The sequence below is a fragment of the Macaca mulatta genome, chromosome 20, assembly GCF_049350105.2.
Source record: "Macaca mulatta isolate MMU2019108-1 chromosome 20, T2T-MMU8v2.0, whole genome shotgun sequence".
In the NCBI taxonomy this organism is placed as follows: domain Eukaryota; kingdom Metazoa; phylum Chordata; class Mammalia; order Primates; family Cercopithecidae; genus Macaca; species Macaca mulatta.
In genome coordinates this window covers 64,391,078-64,414,992 of record NC_133425.1, presented here as the reverse complement: position 1 = coordinate 64,414,992, position 23,915 = coordinate 64,391,078, and the positions used below count along the sequence as shown (strand labels likewise).

Below are 23,915 nucleotides of genomic sequence, written 5' to 3'. Positions count from 1 at the left end.
TCTCTTTCTCTCTTTCTTTCTTTCTTTCCAGACAGAGTCTCACTCTGTTGCCCAGGCCAGAGTGCAGTGGCATGATCTTGGCTCACTGCAACCTCTGTCTTCCAGGCTCAAGCAATTCTCCTGCTTCAGCCTCCCAAGCAGCCGGGATTACAAGTGTGCACCACCACATCCGGTTAATTTTTGTATTTTTGGTAGAGACAGGGTTTCACCATGTTGTCCAGGCTGGTCTCAAACTCTTGACCTCAGATGATCTGCCCCCCTTGGCCTCCCCAAGTGCTGGGATTACAGGCATGAGCCATCAAGAAGCCTTAGCTTCTTGATTTCTTTTTTTTTTTTTTTGAGACGAAGTCTCACTCTGTTGCCAGGCTAGAGTGCATGGCACGATCATGGCTCACTGCAACCTCTGTCTCCCAGGTTCAAGTGATTGTCCTGCCTTAGCCTCCCTAGTAGCTGGAACCGCGCTAGTAGTGGGAGCACGCCACCACGCCCAGCTAATTTTTGTATTTTTAGTAGAGATGAGGTTTCACTATGTTGGTCAGGATGATCTCGATCTCTTGACCTTGTGATCTGCCCGCGTTGGCCTCCCAAAGTGCTAGGATTACAGGCATGAGCCCCCACGCCCGGCCTCTTTTTTTTCCCCCCCGAGATGGAGTCTTGCTCTGCTGCCCAGAGCTGGAATGCAATGGTGCGATCTCGGCTCACTGCAACCTCCACCTCCCAGGTTCAAGCAATTCTTCTGCCTTAGCCTCCCGAGTAGCTGAGATTACAGACGTGTGCCACCATGCCCAGCTAATTTTTGTATTTTTAGCAGAGACTCGAACTCCTGACCTCGTGATCCACCTGCCTCAGCGTCCCACAGTGCTGGGATTACAGGCGTGATCCACCACACCCAGCCCAGTTTCTTGATTTCTTACATGGGCAGGAAGAGCCACTGCAAACCCCACATGGTCCACTAGAATCTGGGAAAGTCACCCTGTCCCCCTGCCAAAGCGAATCTACTTCTAAGAAGATACCAGGGGACAAGGGCATGAACAGCTTCAAGGATGCCAGTTTCTGCATCTTGCCATATACCATACAAACCTTTGCTGTTTTCAAAATGCCATCGTTGGTCACTGGATTTGTGGTGACAACAAATTGTCCGTCATTATCATTCAATATAGTGTATACAGCCTCCCACGCTGGGGTATTGGGGGCATCAGCATCAGTCACTTTCAGTGTGGTGATTACGAAGTTCGCCTGGTTCTCAGGCACCTGACCCTTGTACTGCAGAGGAAAGAGATGGGTCATTTACAAAGTACCAAGACTGCTAGCAGAGCTGAGTCTCAGGGGGCTAAAGGAATCCTCTTTTTTTGTTGTTTGAGACAGGATCTCACTGTCATCAGGCTGGAGTGTATTGGAGCGATCATGGCTCACTGTAGCCTCAACCTCCTGAGCTCAAGCAATCCTCCCACCTCAGTCTCCAGAGTAGCTAGGACCACACACATGCGCCACCACACCTGGCTAACTGAAAGCAAGCTTCGAGGAGCAGATGTGACGAGGAGAGACCAGGCAATGGGCACATTGGGTTGCAATGGTGCAATCTCAGCTCACTGCAGCCTCCACCTCCTGGGTTCGAGCAACTCTCGTGCCTCAGCCTCCCAAATAGCTGGGATTACAAGCATGCACCAACATGCCCGGCTAATTTTTGTATTTTTAGTTGAAACGGGGTTTTGCCACGTTGGCCGGGCTGGTCTCAAACTCCGTCCTTAAGGCCGGGCTGGTCTCAAACTCCAAACAGCCTTGGCCTCCCAACTTGTTGGGATTACAGGTGTGAACCACCACACCTGGCCATTATACAGGATGATTTAAACTTCCCCTACTTGGTTCTCAACACCTTCTCCTTGAATGCATGTAATATCCTTGGTGTTCAATAACTCTCATAAGATGTCTTCCTAGCTATAGTAGAAACACCATGAGAATAGAATCTTTGTCTGCTTTGTGTGTGATGGTATCTCCACTGTCTAACACAGTGCCTAATATAAACTTAGAAAATACGTGTTCAATGAAGAAATGAAACCCAGTAATATTTGCTATAAAAATGTACCATATGCAGATAGGAAATCAGTAGGTGCTTTCTGCAACTTCACAATCTTGAGCCAACTGGCCCCAGGCCAAGGGTGGAAAAAAGATGCTAAAAGACAACTGTCATCTCAAGATGCTTGCTTTTAAGTTTAAAGTTAACATTCGCTAGTCTGGAGAGAGTTTTCAAAGACTTTGCCCATGAGCAGTGGTGAAACTTAGTTCACGAACAACAAAAGACCTTTCTTTGGAAACCCTCTGAGGAGTTGTAGAATTACCGTGGTGGGATTGAAGACTGGAGGGTTATCATTGGTGTCAGTGACTGTGATCACAGCTGTTGCTGTTGTGCTTAACCCTTCACCTTGAAGGTCAGCAGCTTGAACCACCAGGGTATACATAGGGAAACTCTGCAGAGAGATCAATGCAACCAAGTTAGGACCAGGACTACCAGCCACCTCTGGCCTAGCCCAGCCCAACACATGGAACCAGAATATTTAACCATCTGCTTCACGCCAGTCAGCCTGTCTTCTAGGCACGGAACCTCTGGGCAGAAGCTTAGATGCAAAGCTCAGACCAACACTGTATTAACTGACAGGTGGCCTAGCAGGATTTTGCTTTGTCCACGGGATTGAGCTAATATACATTTGTCCTCCACACCCTCTGGATCCTCCTGACATCTGACCTCTCGGTCCAGCCCAGTGGTGACCACACTGATGACTCCTGTGTTCTTGTTAATGGTGAACATATTTTTGTCAGGCAGCTCAGGATCTTGGCTGAGGATGCTGTAAGCGATGGCGGCATTGTAGGTGTTCACATCATCGTCCGCGTCTGTGGCTGTGACCTCCATTACGGAGGTCCCTGGAAGAATTCAAGGAGACGAAGGTTTAGACAAACTGACCCTTTGGGACAGGGTCAGTATTGCTTAATCCAATTCTGCCCTGAGGGATAAAGGAGGGGACATGGGGGTGGTACCATGTCAGAGTTCCCCCATTATCTAATTCCTAGAATTCTTACCAAAGTGCTAGGGGAGGAAGAAAGCTCAAACTATCAATTTATTATTCAGGTATAAATAGACAAATGGTAATGAAGAAAAGAAAGGGAATGATTACCACAAAAGTCAGGGTGCGGTTATCTTTTTTTTTTTTTGAGACAGAGTTTTGCTCCCGTTGCCCAGGCTGGAGCGCAACGGCGCAAACTCGGCTCACTGCAACCTCTGCCTCCCAGGTTCAAGCGATTCTCCTGCCTCAGCCTCCCAAGTATCTGGGATTATAGGCATGCGCCACCACGCCCAGCTAACTTTGTATTTTTAGTAGAGACAGGGTTTCTCCATGTTGGTCAGGCTGGTCTTGAACTTCAGACCTCAGGTGATCTGCCTGCCTCCTCGGCCTCCTAACGTGCTGGGATTCCAGGCATGAACCACCGTGCCCAGCCTAGGGTGTGGTTATCTTTATGGAAGAGAGAAAAGAATGTGATCAAGGGAGATTGTTTAGGACTTTAAGGTACTGGCAAAGATCTGTTCCTTAATTAGGAAGGTTGTTCTTAGCCAGGTATAGTAGCTCATGCCTATAATCTTAGCAGCTTGTGGGGCTGAGGTTGGAGGATTGCTTGAGGCCAGGAGTTTGAAAGTAGCCTGGACAACAAAGCGAGACCCTATCTCTATAATTTTTTTTTTTTTTTTGAGACAGAGTCTGGATCTGTCACCCCAGCTGGAGTGCAGTGGCGCAATCTTAGCTCACTGCAACCTCCACCTACCAGGTTCAAGCAATTCTCCTGCCTCAGCCTCCCAAGTAGCTGGGATTACAGGCACACACCACCACGCCTGGCTAATTTTTTCGTATTTTTAGTACACATGAGGTTTCACCATGTTGGTCAGGCTGATCTTGAACTCCTGACTAGAGGTGATCCACCCGCCTTGGCCTCCCAAAGTGCTGGGATTATAGGCGTGAGCCACCATGCCCAGCCTAAAAAAAAAATTTAACAAGAAAAAAGGGAAGATTGTTCTTAAACTCTGTTTTATGTGTTTCCATAGGTAGACTGTTATACACATGCATATAACACAACAATGGCTTCCCAAGAAGTTCTGTCCATAGGAAGGGTCAGCTTTAGTTACACAACCTTCGGGGTTGGACAACACTTTGGGGTCCAAAGAACCTAAGAGTCTTTCTGGATATTCAGATTCTCATTAGTGGATATACCTGGAAGAGCACCTTCCATGACAGACCCCTTAAAGACCTCCTGGGTGAACACGGGCTTGTTGTCATTCTGATCGGTCACCGTGATCAAAATCTCCATTGGGTCCTCAACTGCATTCCCGTTGGATGACACAGCATGAGAGAAGAGCTGAAAGAACCAAGTGAGGGTGAATTGAGCTCTGATGAGGAAGAAAATGTGGCAGAAGGAGCCCGGCCAGAGCAGAGTGTACTCCCTGGGCTGCCACACCCTCCCACTCTCTGAGACCCCAGTGGGTGACTTTTCTCACACATGTGCTGCTGCTGCTTCAATGAGATCATAACAAGGTAAGACCCATGGAGTGGAACACCCCCACTGGCTCAGACCTCCCATTTCCCACATGAGGACCAGGGCTTCAGGCCTAGAGATAAAGGTGGGGTCCTGAAGAACTCTTATTCCATGCAGGGTGAAACTTGCTCTGGTCCTTCTGGTCTAGCATTTCCCCCAGATATTTCTGAATTTGGCATCAATATATGACTTCCTGGCCAGGCATGGTGGCTCATGTAATCTCAGCACTTTGGGAGGCCAAGGTGGGCAGATTGCTTGAGCTCAAGCCTGGGCAACATAGCAAGATCTTGTTTCCACAAAAAATACAAAAATTAGCTGGGTGTGGTGGCCTGCGCCTTTAGTCTCAGCTACTCAGGAAGATGAGGTGGGAGTGTCGCTTGGGCCCAGAAGGTCCAGGATGCAGTGAGCTATGATTGTACTACTGCACTCCAGCCTGAGTGACATAGGTAGACTCTGTCTCAAAAAAAAAAAAAAAAAAAAAAAAAAAAATTCCAAAACCAAAACCAAAACAAAAAAAATGACCTCTTGGAGGCCGGGCACGGTGGCTCACTCCTGTAATTCCAGCACTTTGGGAGGCCAAGTAGGGTGAATCACCTGAGTTCAGGAGTTTGAGACCACTCTGGCCAACATGGTAAAACCCCATCTTACTAAAAACACAAAAAATCAGCTTGGCGTGATGGCAGTTGCCTATAATCCAGTTACTCAGGAGGCTGAAGCAGGAGAATCACTTGAACCCAAAAAGTGGAGGTTGTGGTAAGCTGAGATCACGTTATTGCATTCCAGCCTGGGTGACAGAGCAAAACTCTATCTCAAAAAAAAAAAACTTCTTGGTTTCCTCAAGCTCTTGCTGCTGCCAAGCCCAAGAAATGGGTTTTGTTCCCTTTTATCATCACTGTCCTGTTCTTTTAGGTCAGGGACTTCCAGCCCCAAGAACAGGTTGACATCTTGAGTCTAAATTTGCCCTGGTTGTATGAGGATCATGGGGATTCTCCTTCCTTTCTTCCTGACAAGGAGAAAAATTAACAACCCCAAACTGTCCCACATTCTCCCATCATTTCTCCTTAGCAACAGGTCAAGAAGTGTCAAGCTCCTCATGTGTTCAGAGCCTCTGATCTGGAGATCCAGCATGGGTTGACCAAAAAATCCTGGATGGATGTTACCCCAGTGTCAACAAGCTTCTAAGAGATACTTACAGTGTATGTGGCAATGTTTTCTCTATCCAGAGGCTCTGTCACTTTCAGCCATCCTGTTTCTCTTTCAATAATAAAGACGCCAACAGGTGGTGTGTCAGCTCCTTGGCCAGTGATGCTGTAGAAAACCTTGCCTTCTTTGTCTTTGTTGGATTTGATCTGAAAACAAAATGAAAGAAAAAGTATTAGTAAAGAAGGATCCCAACATTCGGTCTTTTCCCTTTCTCTCCTTGGTACTTCTCTGCCAAATTCCTCCCAGAGAAATAGAGAACTTCTTTCTCTACCTGAACCAGGTTTTTAGGAAATGGGCCTTTTTCATTTTCTGGGCAGCTGATAGGAGGAATAACCCAGTCTCTCTTCCATCTTCTGAGGCCAGGAGAGGAGTTGGGAAATGTGAGCAATTCTGCTTGGACTCCAGAAACAGAGGCCTAAAAGGAAAGAAGATGAGGAACAAGATTAGACAATTCAGGACGGATACTACAGGTCTAATAGTCCAACCTAGCCAGACAGCATCCCCAGCCTTCTGTGGGCAGTGTACAGTTTGAATTTAATGATACATTCTCTTATCAATGACAAATTATATATATCCACCAAAATGACCAACCAAAACAAAAACCAATGAGCCCCTTTTCTGTATCATAAAGACCGCATGCTCTTTTTATCCTTCTTAGTGTCCAGAGTTCCAATAATCATCAAGCATACGCAAGTATTGGTTTCAGGGTTTGATATTATAATTTACAAGCTGTTTCAAGCCTACATAATCTCATTTTTATTTTTTTGAGACAAGATCTGGCTCTATCACTGAGGCTGGGGTACAGCAGCAAGACTTTGTCTCACGGCAACCTCTGCCTCCCAGGCTCAAGTCATCCCCCCCATCTCAGCTTCCTGAGTAGCTGGGACTACAGGTGCACACCACTGTGCCTGACTAATTTTTGTATTTTTAGTAGACATAGGGTTTTGCCATGTTACCCAGGCTGGTCTCGAACTTGTGAGTTTAAGCAACTTGGCCTCCCAAAATGCTGGGATTATAGGCATAAGCCACCATACCCAGCCCATAATGTGATTTTTAATAGCAACATTATACTCTGATGATTTAATATCAGAGCTTACTCAACAACTGAATATTTGGGTTTTCGATTTGTTTTCTTTTTTTTTTTTTTTTTTTTTTTTTTGAGACGGAGTCTCGCTCTGTCACCCAGGCTGGAGTGCAGTGGCCGGATCTCAGCTCACTGCAAGCTCCGCCTCCCGGGTTCACGCCATTCTCCTGCTTCAGCCTCCCTAGTAGCTGGGACTACAGGCGCCTGCCACCTCGCCCGGCTAAGTTTTTGTATTTTTAGTAGAGACGGGGTTTCACTGTGTTACCCAGGATGGTCTCGATCTCCTGACCTCGTGATCCGCCCGTCTCGGCCTCCCAAAGTGCTGGGATTACAGGCTTGAGCCACCGCGCCCGGCCTATTTTCTTTTTTAAAATAGAGACAGGGTCTTGCTCTGTCACCCAGGCTGGAGTGCAGTGAAGTGATCAAAGCTCACTGCAGCCTCAAACTCCTGAGCTCAGGTGAGCCTCTGACCTCAGCCTATCAAGTAGCTGGAACTACAGGCATGTACCACCACGTGCACCTAAATTTTAAATTTTGTTTAATTTTTGTAGAGGCAGGGTCTTGCCATCTTGCCCAGGCTGGTCTCGAACTCCTGGGCTCAAGTGATTCTCCTGCTTTGGCTTCCCAATTTGCAAGGATTACAGGTGTGAGTCACCGCACCCAGCCTCTTTCATGTTTTTCTTGGGGACATAGGTCCCCAAAGTGGAGTTATCAGCCAAAACAAGTAGATTTTGAGAACGGGTACTAAGAACTACTTTGTGATCAATACAAATCTCTTCATTTCACTGTATCATTATATCTATATGGTTTCCATTTGTTCTAACAGAAGCTGTTGGGATGGGAGCCAAAAATACCCTTTGAGACTTGTATTGAACAGTTTTCATATGCAATAAGGATAACTTTATGCACATGCAGGGAAATAAGAGAGTTGAAAATGGAAGGAAAATATTTGCCAAATTGTTTAAGTGTTTTAAAGTGATTACTGTAGTAAAGTTTCCAGGGGAAAATTCCATCTCTCACCGTCCACATAAAAACTCACAGTCACTGATCACTGCTTGCCAAGTTTGAGTTCAGCTCTATTTTCTGGCTTTAAGATTGAAGATGTGCCAGGCACAGTGGCTCACGCCTGTATTCCCAGCACTTTGGGAGGCCGAGGTGGGTAGATCACGAGGTCAGGAGATCGAGACCATCCTGGCTAACATGGTGAAACCCCGTCTCTACTAAAAATACAAAAAATTAGCTGAGCGTGGTGGCGGGCGCCTGTAGTCCCAGCTACTCAGGAGGCTGGGGCAGGAGAATGGTGTGAACCCAGGAGGCGGAGCCTGTAGTGTGCGGAGATGGCGCCACTGCACTCCAGCCTGGGTGACAGAGAGAGACTCCATCTCAAAAAAAAAAAAGATTAAAGATGCACCAGATACATGTGAGATATAACCAGGTATCATCACAGAGCCCTTCCTCAATGCTGCACACTGGCCACAAGTGCACACATGCGCACACACCTACACTCTCTGCCCTCTACATCCTGTGTTTGTCTCCTAGAGAGGCAGCCCAGCCTGAGCCAAGGGCAGGCTCTGGAGCTAGGCTGCCTGGCTTTGAATCCTCACGATGGTGCCTCCTTGCCCCAGGCAGATATTACTTAAGTTCTCTGTACTACAGCTTCCTAATGTCTGAAATGGGGATAGTATTAGAACCTATCTCATAGAATTCTTGGGAGGATGAAATGAGATGCTGGTATTGCACATTTAAAGCACTGTGAATAGTGCCTGAAACACAGTAAGTGCTCAACAAAGATAATGATGCAGATGATGGCTGGACTGGTTGGAAAACACTGAGCTATGGTTTTATTGAGATTTATTTTTTTTATTATTTTTTTTTTTTTTCTGAGACGGAGTCTTGCTCTGTCGCCCAGGCTGGAGTGCAGTGGCGCGATCTCGGCTCACTGCAAGCTCCGCCTCCCGGGTTCATGCCATTCTCCTGCCTCAGCCTCCCGAGTAGCTGGGACTACAGGCGCCCACAACCGCGCCCGGCTAATTTTTTGTATTTTTAGTAGAGACGGGGTTTCACCGTGGTCTCGATCTCCTGACCTTGTGATCCGCCCGCCTCGGCCTCCCAAAGTGCTGGGATTACAGGCGTGAGCCACCGCGCCCGGCCGGTTTTATTGAGATTTAACCCCAGCACAGGAACAAAATAAAAAACTGACCCTCAACACTGTATCCTGGGCCAGGAGTGGTGGTTTACACCTGTAATCCCAGCACGCTGGGGGGCCAAGGTGGGCGGATCACTTGAGGTCAGCAGTTTGGGATCCGCTTGGCCAACATGGCAAAACCCCGCCTCTACTAAAAATATAAAAATTAGTTGGGCATGGTGGCGCACACATGAGGTCCCAATTACTTGAGAGGCTGAGGTACGAACCCGGGAGGCAGAGGTTGCAGTGAGCTGAGATCGTGCTACTGCACTCCAGCCTGGATAACAGAGATCGTGTCTCAAAAACAAACAAACAAAAATTAGCCAGGCATGGTGGCATGTGCCTGCAATTCCAGCTACTCAGGAGGCTGAGGCAAGAAAATTGCTTGAATCCGGGAGGCAGAAGTTGAAGTGAGCCGAGATCATGTCACTGCACTCTGACCTGGGAAACAGAGTGAGACTCTGTCTCAAAAACAACAACAAACAAATAAACAAAAAACAACCCCAGAAAAACCACTGTATCCTAAGCCTTAAAACAGCCACCTTCACTAGGCGCAGTGGCTCATGCCTGTAATTCCAGCAGGTTTTTCCTTTGGGAGGCCAAGGTGGGTGGATCACCTGAGGTGAGCTCGAGACCAGCCTGGCCAACATGGTGAAACCCGTTTCTACTAATAATACAAAAATTAGCTGTGCGTGGTGGCGCACACCTGTAATCCCAGCTACTCGGGAGGTTGAAGCAGGGGAATTGCTTGAATCCAGGAGGTGGAGGTTGCAGTGAACAAGATGTGCCACTGCACTCTAGCCTGGGCGACAAGAGTGAAACTCCATCTCAAAAAAAAACAAAAACAAACAAAACAACAACATCAACAAAACCCAGCTACCTTGCACAGTCATGGTGAGCACATGGGCACTCATGAATGAATGCAAACCCAGTTATCACATTGAAAAGGAAAGGAACATGCACGCCTTGCTGACATTAGGACTGTGGAATATTTTCAGAGAATGAATAATGATGAACACTGTGCTGGCAAAACATAACACTAACATTTTCATGCGTGAAATCAAAGGGAGTCATGCCTGAAAATACTGCACGTGGAACTGATCCCTCAGAAAAATAGGACACCAGGTGGGGCGCGGTGGCACACGCCTGTAATCCCAGCACTTTGGGAGGCCGAGGCAAGTGGACTGCTTGAGGTCAGGAGCTCAAGACCGGCCTGACCAACACGGTAAAACTCCATCTCTACTAAAAACACAAAAGGAAGGGAAGGGGAAAGGGAAGAAAAGAAAAGAAAGAAAAGAAAAGAAGGATGCCAGACTGAGAAAACTCACCCAAATAAGGTGAAAGAACTAGAGACTAAGATCTATTCTTATACAAATGTAGTGAGCCTGCACAAGGTGAGACCCTATCTCTACAAAAAAAAAAAAAAAGTAATAATAACAAAAATTAAAAATTAGCTGGGCATGGTGGTGCACCCTGTGGTCCCAGCTACATGGAAGATTGAGGCAGGAGGATTGCTTGAGCCTGGGAGGTCAAGGCTGCAGTGAGCTGTGCTCCCGAGACTGTGCTCCAGCCTGAGTGACAGAGCAAGACTCTGTCTCCAAAAAATAAAAAAAAAATTTTGTTACCTGGATATGTTGTTTTTTTAAAAAGTTGAAAATTAATAAATATATATTGAAAGTGAGGTAAGACTGCCATCTAATTACAGTACCATCTGGTTCCAGAAGGATCCTTTGAACTATAGAGACAAACCAAGGTGAATCTCAAACCAGCTGAGGCAGAATCTGCTACCTACCACCCAATATCCATTCTTTGTTCCTGATTAAAAACAAAATAAAAACCTATCTCTCCAATATATATCTCAATTTTCTAATTCTGGGATATACGTTCCAGAAATGTATTCATATAAGACTACATTCCCTGGACTGCACGTGCAGCTAGATGTGGTCATGAGGCTAAGTTTTGGCCAGTGTTTCTCAAGTGTTGCTTGAGGAGAATTCCACAAAGGTTTCTTAAAAGGCAGACAGATAATTAAGTAATGCATTTTTGTGCTTCTCCTTTCTCCTTCTTCTTGCCTAGAATAAACACGATTTAAAAAAAAAAAAAAGACATGACGACTGGAGCTCCAGCAGCCATCTGGGATCACTGGGATCATGACGTCTCCTTGAGGATGAAGTCATGTGCTGAAGATGATGGAGCAAAAAGGAAAGGGGGAACCTGGACTCTTGATGACTATCAAGTCTCCATACTGGGCACAGCTTACCCTAGGGCTTCCTTAACTTGAGAGTATTTTGCACAAACCACGACAATTGGGAGATTTATATAACACGTACTTGAACCCAATCCTGATACAGCAGACATGGAGGCAGACACAAAGTTCAAGAGATGTGGAAGCAAAGTTGAAGACCGAAGCTCAAAACTGTCTCTGCAGCCAGGCACAGTGGCTCAAACCTATAATCCCAGCACTTTGGGAGGCTGAGGTGGGAAGATCGAGACCAGCCTGGCCAACATGGTGAAACCATCTCTACTAAAAATACAAAAATTAGCCAGGCATGGTGGCAGGTGCCTATAATCCTAGCTACTTGAGAGGTTAAGGCAGAAGAATTGTTTGAACCCGGGAGGCGGAAGTGTCCTTGAGCCAAAATTGCACCACTGCCCTCCAGCCTGGGTGACAGAGCAAGACTCTGTCTCTAAAAAAATAAAATAAGGCCGGGCGCGGTGGCTCACGCCTGTAATCCCAGCACTTTGGGAGGCCGAGATGGGCGGATCACGAGGGGTCAGGAGATCGAGACCATCCTGACTAACACGGTGAAACCCCGTCTCTACTAAAAATACAAAACTTAGCTGGGCGCGGTGGCGGGCGCCTGTAGTCCCAGCTACACGGGAGGCTGAGGCAGGAGAACGGCGTGAACCCGGGAGGCGGAGCTTGCAGTGAGCTGAGATCCGGCCACTGCACCCCAGCCTGGGCGACTGACCGAGACTCTGTCTAAAAATAAAAAATAAAAATAAAATAAAATAAAATAAAATAAAACTGTCTCTGGATCGTAAGAGGCTTCCACACACAGCTGCTTGGCAAGGACTCACTGTGCTGAAATTTTTTCACATGAATGATGGGGTCCCTTGGAGACTCTGAGTCAAGGAGCTATGTTAATATAGTCCTATAGTATTAGACTCCTCATTTTTCTGGTCTAATTACACCAGGGAGAAAAATCAGATCAGGAGGACCATTAAGTTCCAAGAATATCAAGAGTCTTCAGGGAGAAAAGAAGATGCCAACCTTACTGGCCCTGGCACTTACAACACATTCCACACTTCCAAAGCAGTAAGCAGGACACAACCAGAATATCCCCCAGAGAGACATTTCGGTAGGAAGCACCACGGGAGCACTTGAGAAACTCGCTTCGATTAACAACCCCTAGAAACATTCCTGCCAAGAACCTAGGCAGACATCCATCCATCCTTCCATTCATGGCCAATTCATCTGTTTGTCTGTTCCTGGTATGGGCCAGACCTAAGGCCAGGCACTGCAAATACTATGGGAAAGGGTCTTGTGGAGGTTACAGTCTAATGGGGCAAGAGCTGCCCACTGGTTCTTCTCTTGCTTCGCCAAGACTCTTCTTACTGGAAGCACAAAAAGCAAAATGATCAGAGAATCCAGCTCTCGGCCAGGCACGGTGGCTCACTCCTGTAATCCCAGCACTTTGGGAGGCCGAGGCAGGCAGATCATTTGAGGTCAGGAATTCAAGACCAGCCTGGCCAACATGGTGAAACCTTGCCTCTACTAAAAATACAAAAATTAGCCGGGTGTGGTGGCGGGCACCTGTCATCCCAACTACTCAGGAGGCTGAGGCAGGAGAATCACTTGAACTGGGGAGGTGGAGGTTGCTGTGAGTCGCACCACTGCACTCCAGCCTGGGCCACAGAGTGAGACTACGTCTTTAAAAAAAAAAAAAGAGAGAGAGAGAGAGAGAGAAGAAGAAGAATCCAGCTCTCATTCATTCTTCTTCCCCCAGGAGGGGAGTTGTAAAGATAGCTAACAATGACTAATTATGCCTTGCGTACTTTTAGCATTTCACATGCATTAATTAATTCCATCCTCACTATTATCTCCATTTTACAGATAAGGAAGCTCAAGCATAGACAGGTGACATAATTCCTCCAACGGTACCCAACTAGTAAATGGCACGGCTGAGATTCAGTCCCAGACGGTGTCCAGGCCTTTACCACTCTTCTACACTACCCGATCCCCACACCCCAAAAACCCCAGCAAGAATTACTCAGTTAGACCAAGAGCTCTCAACTGGGGCTGATTTGTCCCCCCAGGGGCCATTGGCAACATGTGGAGACACTTTGGGTTGTCACAAGTGGTGGAAGTGCTACTGGTGTCTAACCAGTTAAGGCCAGGGATGCTTGCTAAACATCCTACATGGTGCACAGAACAACCCCTGCAACACAAAATCATCCAGTCCAAAATGGCAACGGTACCAAGGCTGAGAAACCCAGATCAGATAGCGCACTAAAACAACAGCGAACTTCTCAGAAAAATGCCAACATACATGAAGGGGCGGGGTGCGGCTGTGGTGCCCCACTGTATTCAGCGTGACTTTGGTGGAAAACTTTCTGTAGGTGGAGTCCCAGGCGTAGACCAAGAAATGGATCTGAGGGTTATGAAACTGTAGAGGCCTTTTGACTGTAATCACACCATCTGGGCCCACTTTGAATCGGGTGTCGAGGGAAAAATAGGCTGTCCTTTGTCGACCGGTGCAATCTTCAAAACTCACTGCGGGGCAGAAATCACAGAGATTAGGAAATTGGACAGATTAAAGACAAGAGCATTCCTTCTCCAAAGAGCAAACTTGTGGGAAGCCTCCCACAAAACCAAACACAACCAAAACAAACCATAATCCAGTGACAGAACAACAAAGCTATCACCACAATGTTCTTCACAATTACCGGATGACTTTCTTGTGCTCTGATTTCTTTCTCATCTTGTTGTCAATTGAAATATTATCTTGTCTAGAAAGTAACTTATCGGCTGGGTGTGGGGGCTCATGCCTGTAATCCCAGCACTTTGGGAGGCTGAGCTGGGTGGGTCACTTGAGGTCAGGAGCTTGAGACCAGCCTGGTCCAACATGGTGAAACCCCATCTCTACTAAAAGTACAAAAATCAGCCAGGCGTGGTGGTAGGTGCCTGTAATCCCAGCTACTTGGGAGGCTGAGGCAGGAGAATCGCTTGAACCTGGGAGGCGGAGGTTGCAGTGAGCCAAGATCCGCACCACTGCACTCCAGCCTGGGCAACAGAGTGAAACTCAAAAAAGACAAAAGTAATTTCTCTTTTTCAATAACAACGAAAAAAGGAGGCTGCTCCGTCCAATGGTCCTTGTCAGTCAGCATGAGAACAGATCACTAAAATAACTGAGATTGAAGACCTATTGTACCCAGAAGTTAGTGCCTAAGGTACAGTGAGATGCTCTGGGTAATCTACATTTAAATAAGCCATTTACATTTAGAACAACAGTGGCAGATAATGAGACAGCCAGCATGCAGTAATGGTTAAGAGTAGACTCTGGTCCAAACTGCCTGGTTTAAGTCCCAGCTCTGCCACTTATGAGCTCTGTGACTTCGGGCAAGTTACTTGACCTCTCTGTGCCTCAGTCTACCTATCTGTAGAATGATGGCAACAACATTAACTATCTACTAGGATTGTTTTAAGGTACATAGAACAGCGCCTTGCACATAATAAGCATTATATTAGTTTGTTAAACAAAAATTTTAAGACAAATGTAGCTTTGATTAATCATTGATTCAGCCCCCATGAGTATTCCACAAAAGTCACTGATAAAAGTCAATAGTTACTGAGTGCTGATTACATGAATATCCTCTGAGGAACAAAGAGGTATTACCTATTTGCAGCCTAGGGCACAGAGGAGAAACTGATCAACTAATCACTGTCAGTTTGGAGAGATGGTGAAGGTTTCATAGGAAAAAGTCTTTAACCTGATCATGCAGGGTAGCAAGACAAATGCAAAAGACAGAAAAGGACTACTTGGGTGGAGAACATTATGATCAATGGCTTAGAGACAAAACTACTCAAAGCTCTATAGCTATTAAAGTATTAAAACTTTTAAAAGTATTAATATCGGCCAGGCACAGTGGCTCATGCCTGTAATTCCAGCACTTTGGGAGGCTGAGGCAGGTGGATCATTTGAGCCTAAGAACTTGAGACCAGCCTGAGTTACATAAGGAGACCCTATCTCTACAAAAAAATAAAAATAAAATTAGCTGGCCGTGGTAGTACACAGCTGTGGTTCCAGCTACTTGAGAAGATGAAGTGGGAGGATCACTTGAGCCCAGAAGATTGAGGTGGCAGCGAGCCATGATCGCACCACTGCACTCCAGCCTAGGCAACAGAGTGAGATCCTGTCAAAAAAAAAAAAAAAAAAAAAAGCTGGGCACAGTGGCTCATGCCTGTAACCCCAGCACTTTGGGAGGCTGAGGTGGGCAGATCACTTGAGGTCAGGAGTTTGAGACCAGCCTAGCCAACATGACAAAAACCCCGTCTCTACCAAAAATACAAAAAAAAAAAAAAAAAAAAAATTAGCCAGGTATAGTGGTGGGCACTTGTAATTCTAGCTACTTGGGAAGCTGAGACAGGAGAACCTCTTGAACCTGGAAGGTGGAGGTTGCAGTGAGCTGACATGGCGCCACTGCACTCCAGCCTGGGCAACAGAGCGAGACTCTATCTCAAAAAATAAATAAAGTAATTAAAACTTTAAAAAGTATTAATGCCCTAAAGCTGGAGAAGCTGTGGTTGAAGCATCTACACTATACATTAGAATCTCAACGGACTCATTCAAATAGGTAACCATCAAGCTCTATGCCAGACACTGTGTTGGACTGTGAGGACAAATCATGACGAAGATAATTAAGGTTCCTGCTGTCATTGAGCTTACACTACTGAGGAAGAGATGGACAAAGACAGGAACTTATAATTTCAGGCAGTGGTAAGTAATAGAAATTAAAATAAAAGAGGGTGATATAAGAGTGGCAGAGGAGAAGGGAGTTTGCTGAAGATGTAACATCTATTGCAACGGTGAGGGCAGGGCTTTCTGAGGTAGAACCACCTGAGCTGGGACCTGAAGGAACCAGCCTTGCAGAAGCCTGACTCAAAGAGGCTTCCAGGCAGAGGGGAACAGTCGATAAGATCATTCATTCTAGGAAACTCTCAGCTTGGCCTGTTTTCCTCCCTTTCAAATAATTGTCCAATGGAATTTCTATTTCATCCAAGTGCTCTTTTATAAAAATTCCCGCTGTCCTATCTTACAAGGCTAGACATGAAGTTCAGGTTTCTGCCAGACAGCCCTGAAGCCATCCCTGACGCCTGGGCAGCGGTTCTCATTTCTTCCACCAGGGGCCACCCTTGCAAACATTTCTGAAGCCAACAGCCCTGCCCTTGCCAGAGAAAAGTAAGACTGCGTTTGGGGGGTGAGAGGGGAAGTACCCGATTTTCTCCATTTTGAAGACGAAACAGGCTCACAGAGGTAAAGAAATTTACCTGACATCCCGTAACTATTAAACGGCAGAGCTGAGACAGGTCTTTAACATGAGTTAGTCTCATGATTGGCTCTTCCTCTCTCTGGAGAGACCCTAGTAAGGCTTTTTTTTTTTTTTTTTTAAATAATTTTTTTTTTAGAGATGGGGTCTTGTTATGTTACCCAGGCTGGTCTAGAACTCCTGGGCTCAACCAGTCTTCCTGCCTCAGCCTCCCAAAGTGCTAGGATGACAGGCGTGAGTCAGTGTGCCCGGCCAAACTAGGTTATTTTTTTATTTTTTATTTTATTTTTTTTGAGACAGTCTCGCTCTGTTGCCCAGGCTGGAGTGCAGTGGCACAATCTCGGCTCACCGCAAGCTCCACCTCCTGGGTTCAAGCGATTCTCCTGCCTCAGCCTCCCGGGATTACAGGCATGTGCCACCACACCTGGCTAATTTTTGTAACTTTAGTAGAGACAGGGTTTTGCCATGTTGTCCAGGCTGGTCTCAAACTCCTGACCTCAGGTGATCCACCCGCCTCAGCTTCCCAAAGTGCTGGGATTACATGAGTGAGTCACCATACCTGGTCCCAACCTTGGTTATTTTTAAAAGGAAGATTATGCCTCCAAGCTAGGATCCCAAGACTGAGATCAGAGGCTACCCCATGCAATAGCTGGGAGTCTGGTACCTGGCAAATAAACTGAGCAACCAAACCAGGAGGAGTTCATTCATAGGAAGGGAGCTGTGTCATTCAGAGAGTCACCCACCTGACCCTCCCTCCCAGTTCATTAAAAAAAAAAAAAAAGAAAAAGAAAAGAAAAAAAGAAAAAATCACCACCATGCCCCAACCCCTACCTTCTCAGCCCTCAGACTGGGTCTACAACTCACTTCCGCAACTTGAAGGGAAGGATGGAGTGAGCATGGGGAGCCATAATAAATGATGGTAAGACAGAGGTAAGGAAGGGCTGGATCCAGTGTCTGCGATGGGATTATAAACCCAGATTCTGCCATGTTCTTGCTGGGTGGCCTTAGCAAATGGCTAAACCTCTATGGGCCTTGGCTTTCTCTACTATAACATAAAGGTTATCGCCACTGTTTGAGCCTACCTCTTTAGGATTTTGTGAAGACAAGACAGTGAATGGGATGGCATTTTCTAAGTTAAAAAGCAATGCAAATAGAAGAGATGACTATTATTGTTGTGTATTTGGGTAGACAAGTATTTGTTAACTGAACAGCTGAGCCATAAGATGATGAAAGCATCAAGAAGAAATGCCAAGTCCTTAAAGGATGGGCAGATACCATCCTTTTAAGTCTAAAATAGAAATTTCTTTTCAAACTAGCAAAACCAGATGCTCCTCAAAGAGCCCTCCCCAATCCCCAGCAGAAGTAATGGGGCAACTGGGTCATTTTTAGGGGCTTGTCATGTAAACAGGGAATGGGGGCTGCACTGAATTCCTTTCTCCAGCCTTCCCAAATCCAGGCAGTGAAAGCTGAGACAAGCATGATTGGACTTGCCAAGGGTGGCGGCCTGAAAAAATGAAAATGGTTTTGCAAATAACTTGATCCAAGGCACTTAACCTGCTTTGGGGCACCTCATCTGAATGGTGGTTAAGCCCTACCCTTTGAGAAGTGACAGTATGATGGGGAGCCCCAACCTGAATTCCAGGTGTTCATAAGACTCATTATCTCCCCACACAAGCTGATCCCCTGGGCTGATTATAGGAAATTATAGGAAAGACTGAAATGTTCTCCAGCTCCAGGAAGGCTCTGGGAAGCTCATTGTCGCCCTGGCAAGGGCTGGGCTGTCTCTGAGCCCCACAAGTGGGAGGAAAGAAGAATGGCAAAATGTTGAAACTAGAGGATCAGTACATGGGGACTGGGTATATTTCGACATGCCCATAAAAAAAGCTAACAAAAATAAAGCTAACAAGGGTCTAAGTATTCTTTAACCCAGCATGCCCACCTTTCATAAACTTATCTGGTCACTTGGTGTAAAAACCAAATCCCAATAAAAAAAAGCTAAGACCCCACTACTGGCCATCTCTATGTGGGAAAGTCTTTTTTTTTTTTTTTTTTTTTTTGAGACGGAGTCTCACTCTGTCACCCAGGCTGGAGTGCAATGATGCAATCTCAGCTCACTGCAACCTCTGCCTCCCAGGTTCAAGCAATTCTCCTGCTTCAGCCTCCTGAGTAGCTGGGATTACAGGTGCCCACCACCATGCCCAGCTTTTTTTTTTTTTTTTTTTGAGACGGAGTCTCGTTCTGTCGCCTAGGCTGGAGTGCAGTGGCGTGATATCAGCTCACTGCAACCTCCGCCTCCTGGGCTCACGCCATTCTCCTGCCTCAGCCTCCCGAGCAGCTGGGACTACAGGTGCCCGCCGCCACACCCGGCTTTTCGTATTTTTAGTAGAGACGGGGTTTCACTGTGTTCACCAGGATGGTCTTGATCTCCTGACCTCGTGATCTGCCTGCCTTGGCCTCCCAAAGTGCTGGGATTACAGGCGTGAGCCACCGTGCCTGGCAACCCAGCTAACTTTTGTAGTTTTAGTAGAGACAAGGTTTCACCATGTTGGACAGCCTAGTCTCAAACTCCTGACCTCAAGTGATCCACCCGCCTCAGCCTCCCAAAGTGCTGGGATTATAGGTGTGAGCCACTGCGCCCGGCTGGGAAAGTCTTTTCACCACAATAATATCATCGCCATCATCAAAAACTGCAGCCTCAACTAAGCTTCAACTAGCTTTTGTCAACTATTTTATTCATATTTTATTTGTGTGCTTTTTGAGACAGGTCTCTGTCACCCAGGATGGAATGCAGTGGTGCAAACACTGCTCACTGCAGCCTTGGCTTTCTGGGCTCAAGCAATCCTCCTGCTTCAGCCTCCTGAGTAGCTGGGGCTACAGGTACATGCCACCATGCCTGGCTAATTTTATTTTTGTAGAGATGGGGTCTGACTATGTTGCCCAGGCTGGTCTCAAACTGCTGGGCTCAAGCAATCTTCCCGCTTTGGCCTCCCAAAGTGCTGGGATTACAGAAGTGAATCACTGCACCCAGCCTCATTTTAATTTTTTGAGAAAGGGTTTTACTGTGTCACCCAGGCTAAAGTGCAGTGGCACAAACACTGGCTCACCGCAGTCTCAGCTTCCTGGGTTCAAACCATCCTCCCACCTAACCTTCAGAGTAGCTGAGACTACAGGTGTACACCACTGCAGCTAATTTTTAATTATTGTTTGCAGGGACAGGGTCTCGCTATGATGCCCAGCCTGGTCTTGAACTTCTGGTCTCAGGTGATCTGCCTGCCTCAGCCTCCCAAAATTCTGGGATTATAGGCAGGAGCCACCATGCTTGGCCTATTTTATTAGTATTTTAAGCATTCGTAGAATATCAGTGTGCCATGCTCTATTTTAAGCATGCACTGCCACACCCAGCTAATTTTTGTATTTTTTGTATTTCAGCAGAAAATGTAATTTTATGTTTACAAGACTAGATGGGGTTTTGCCATGTTGCCCAGGCTGGTCTTGAACTCCTGGCCTCAAGCAATCCACCGATCTCGGCCTCCCAAAGTGCTGGGATTACAGATACAAGTATTGTGCCTGGCCAGGAGACAGTTTAAAAACAACAACAACATATTTTCCTTATATATCCTTGTACTACATTGCCTGTTACAATTAGAATGAATTCCTTTTTTTTCTTTTTTTTTAACGACTAGTAAGAATGTCTTTTAAAAAGTGTTTTTAACACCCTGTGACCCCTGCATGCTGTTATTAAACCTATAGTGCCCCACTTTCTAGCCTACTGGGCAAAAGTAGCTTTCAAGAGAGGACCCCAAGAGAGATGACTGATGTTCAAATACAAAAGAAACCCAAGTTCATGAAAAGCTTTTGGTCCCGGGGCAGGCTCTGAGCACTCAGCAACATTCCTTGCTTGGAATTGCCATCATGCCACACGGAACAGTCCCACTTTGGCGATCCCGTTTCTTCTCCCACGCCCGCCTGGGTCCCATAACTGGAATGTGAGTAGGTAGAAACAAGATAGTCTCAAAAGCCTCTATATTATTTTCAGAAGATGTTGGGCTTGAAGGGCAGGGGCCTGCTATGAAAGGCAGCAAACCATAGTGGAGTTATTTGGTAACCAGTGGAATAACCCAGTGTCTTAGACACAACTAGTTGGAAGCAGTGTTTTGCCCACGCTGCACACAAAGGGCACATTATGGACTGCCTCCCTCTTTCCCACAGCAAACACCAAAGAGTACTGCATTTAGCAATTTTTTTTTTTAAAGACAGAATCTCGCACCATCGCCCAGGTTGGAGTGCAATGGCAGGATCTGAACTCACTGCAACCTCCGCCTCCCAGGTTCAAGCCATTCTCCTGCCTCAGCCTCCTGAGTAGCTGGAATTACAGGCACCCGCCACCACGCCCGGCTAATTTTTTGTATTTTTAGTAGAGACGGGGTTTCACTATGTTGGTCAGGATGACCTTGAACTCCTGACCTCGTGATCCACCCACCTCGGCCTCCCAAAATGCTGGGATTACAGGCGTGAGCTATCGCCCCCGGCCTGCATTTAGCTTTATTCAAAGACCATTTGAACTTGAGAGCTCCGCCTCAGTTATGCACAAAAACTGGAGGACAAGATCAGAGAACTGGCTGGGTGTGGTGGCTCATGCCTATAATCCCAGCACTTTGGGAGGCCAAGGCAGGTGGATCACCCGAGGTCAGGAGTTCCAGCCTGGTCAACCTGGTGAAAGCCTGTCTCTACTAAAAATATGAAAAATTAGCCAGGAGTTGTGGCAGGCGCCTGTAATCCCAGCTACTCAGGAGGCTGGGACAGAATTGCTCGAACACAGGAGGCAGAGGTTGCAGTGAGCCGAGATTGCACCACTGCACTCCAGTATAGGCGACAGAGCAAGACTCTATCTCAAAAAAAAAAAAAAAAAAAAATCAGAGAACTAGCCAGGCGTGGTGGCTCACACCTGTAATCTCAGTATTTTGCAAGGCCAAGGCGGGGGATCACTTGAGCCCAGGAGTTTGAGACTAGCCTGGGCAACATAGTGAGACCCCATCTCTTAAAATAAAAAAAAAAAAAAAATGAAATCTAACTTGATGGAAGAAAGGAATCCTGGGAAGACAGCCTCATTCAGCTAGTCAGGCATTTTTCTTTTTGCTGGTTAGAGACAATGTTTCTAACTCCATCGCCACAGATACTGCTGCCTATAAGATTTCCTTCCAGGCTATTTTCTTAGATGACACTGGGGATTCTGGTATGTGTTCTTTTAATGAGTGTTCATGAAATCAGTAAACATTACAGGTTTATTGAGCACTCATGCTCAGCAGAAAATGTAATTCTATGTTTACAAATGCAAGACTAGCATGAGCAACATAGCGAAGCCTCATTTTCTACCAAAAACAGAAAATCTAAAAAGTTAGCCCGGCATGTTGGTGCACGCGTAGTCCCGGATCTTAGGGAGGCTGAGGCAGAAAGGTTGCTTGAGCCCAGAAGTTGGAGGCTGCAGTGTGCCACGACTGTAGCACCACACTCCATCCTAGGTGACAAAGCAAGACCCCATCTCTAAAATTATAGTAATAAAAATTAAAATAACGAATTTTTAAAAATAAAACTGCAAAGGAACGAACAATCAGGCCTCCAGTTTGTCCACACTAGGGGCATGTTGAAAAGGACATTCAAGTTCCACCAAGAAGACTCTCACTTGATAAGTCTCTAATGGTGTGTGTCCATTTGCTACTAAGAACTATGCACAAGGCCGGGTGTGGTGGCTCATGCCTGTAACCCAACACTTTGGGAGGCAGAGGCAAGAGGATTGCTTGTGTCCAGGAGTTTGAGACCACCCTGGGCAAGAGAGGAAGACCGTGTCTCTATAAAAAACTCAAAAAGTCAAAAATTAGCTGGGAGCAGTGGTGTGTGCCTGTAGTCCCAGTTACTCGGGAGGCTGAGACAAGAGGATTGCTTGAGCCCAGGAGGTCGAGGCTGCAGTGAGCTGTGATGGCAGCACTGCACTCAGCCTGGGCAACAGAGTGAGACCTTGTATCAAAAAACAAAAACAAAAACAAAACTATGGACAACAACAACAGTATATATCCTTATTATTAGATAAAGCAGTCCTGTGTGGTAGGGATTTTAGCATTCCCCCATCTTTTTTTATTTTTTGAGACAGAGTCTTGCTCTGTTGCCCACACTGGAGTGCAGTGGTGCAATCTCAGTTCACTGCAACTTCTGCCTCTCGGGTTCAAGGGATTCTCCTGCCTCAGCCTCCTGCCTCCTGGGTTCAAGGGATTCTCCTTCCTCAGCCTCCCAAGTAGCTGGGATTACAGGCGTGCGCCATCCCGCCCAGCTAATTTTGTATTTTTTCACTAGAGACGAGGTTTCACCATCTTGGTCAGGCTGGTCCTAAACTCCTGGCCTTGAGCGATCCATCCATCTTGGCTTCCCCAAGTGGTGGGATTATAGGCGTGAGCCACTGTGCCTGGCCAGCATCCCTTTTTTTTTTTTTTTTTTTGAGACAGAGTCTCGCTCTGTTGCCCAGGCTGGAGCAGTGGGGTGATCTCGGCTCACTGCAAGCTCCGCCTCCCAAGTTCACGCCATTCTGCCTCAACCTCCAGAGTAGCTGGGACTACAGGTACCCGCCACCACGCCCGGCTACATTATTTTTTATTTTTAGTAGAGACGGGGTTTCACCGTGTTAGCCAGGATGGTCTCGATCTTCTGACATTGTGATCCACCCACCTCAGTCTCCCAGAGTACTGGGATTACAGGCGTGAGCCACCGCGCCTGGCTGCATCCCTTTCTTATAAATGGGGAAACAGAGATGAACTTAACCAAGTTCCATAGCTATGAAGTGATGGAAGCTGTGGTCTGATACTACTTAGCCACCAGGACTCACCAGGCAGCCTGTCTGTTAGTACTGATGAGCCATTCACAAGTCTGCTGGCTGAATGGATACTAAGAAGTTACTTCTCACAAAAGAATAGGGCAGTTGGAGAGTAACTTGAATGAGAATAACAGCAAAAGCATCATTATACACACTCCCTCTCTTCTTGGATGAAAACTGAGCCTTGGAAATCCAGTTCCAGGCCTCAGAGAAACCTAAGGATATTCCACCAGCCACACAGAGGAGGAAGTGCTATACTTCAGTTTCAAAAAGGTCTCGCTGTATGTTACCACTTTGCATAAGCTGAAATAAGTCAAAGTTCCTCTAAACTGCCAACGTCAACAGCAACGTTTTTCCAGGGAAGATAAGCAGGTTGGAGTATCACGTTGCACAACCATGCCTCTTAACGTGCCCACAACATCCATGCAATGTGCTCTCAGGGCGGCAGCTGAGACTCC

The 23,915-nt window shown here is 46.5% G+C and overlaps 1 protein-coding gene across 2 annotated transcripts in view; it reads right to left on the bottom strand.

The window, feature by feature from the left end:
• Nucleotides 1–23,915, bottom strand: part of CDH1 (cadherin 1) — a 104,787-nt gene that overhangs the window by 20,993 nt on the left and 59,879 nt on the right. For both annotated transcript variants that reach the window (XM_015126485.3, XM_077984422.1), the window contains 7 exons: nucleotides 13,601–13,824; nucleotides 6,050–6,193; nucleotides 5,769–5,924; nucleotides 4,254–4,398; nucleotides 2,741–2,916; nucleotides 2,337–2,465; nucleotides 1,081–1,263 (listed from right to left, as the gene is read on the bottom strand). In XM_015126485.3, the coding sequence (XP_014981971.3) occupies nucleotides 1,081–1,263; nucleotides 2,337–2,465; nucleotides 2,741–2,916; nucleotides 4,254–4,398; nucleotides 5,769–5,924; nucleotides 6,050–6,193; nucleotides 13,601–13,824 (1,157 nt within the window). The remainder of the gene's footprint in view (nucleotides 1–1,080; nucleotides 1,264–2,336; nucleotides 2,466–2,740; nucleotides 2,917–4,253; nucleotides 4,399–5,768; nucleotides 5,925–6,049; nucleotides 6,194–13,600; nucleotides 13,825–23,915) is intronic.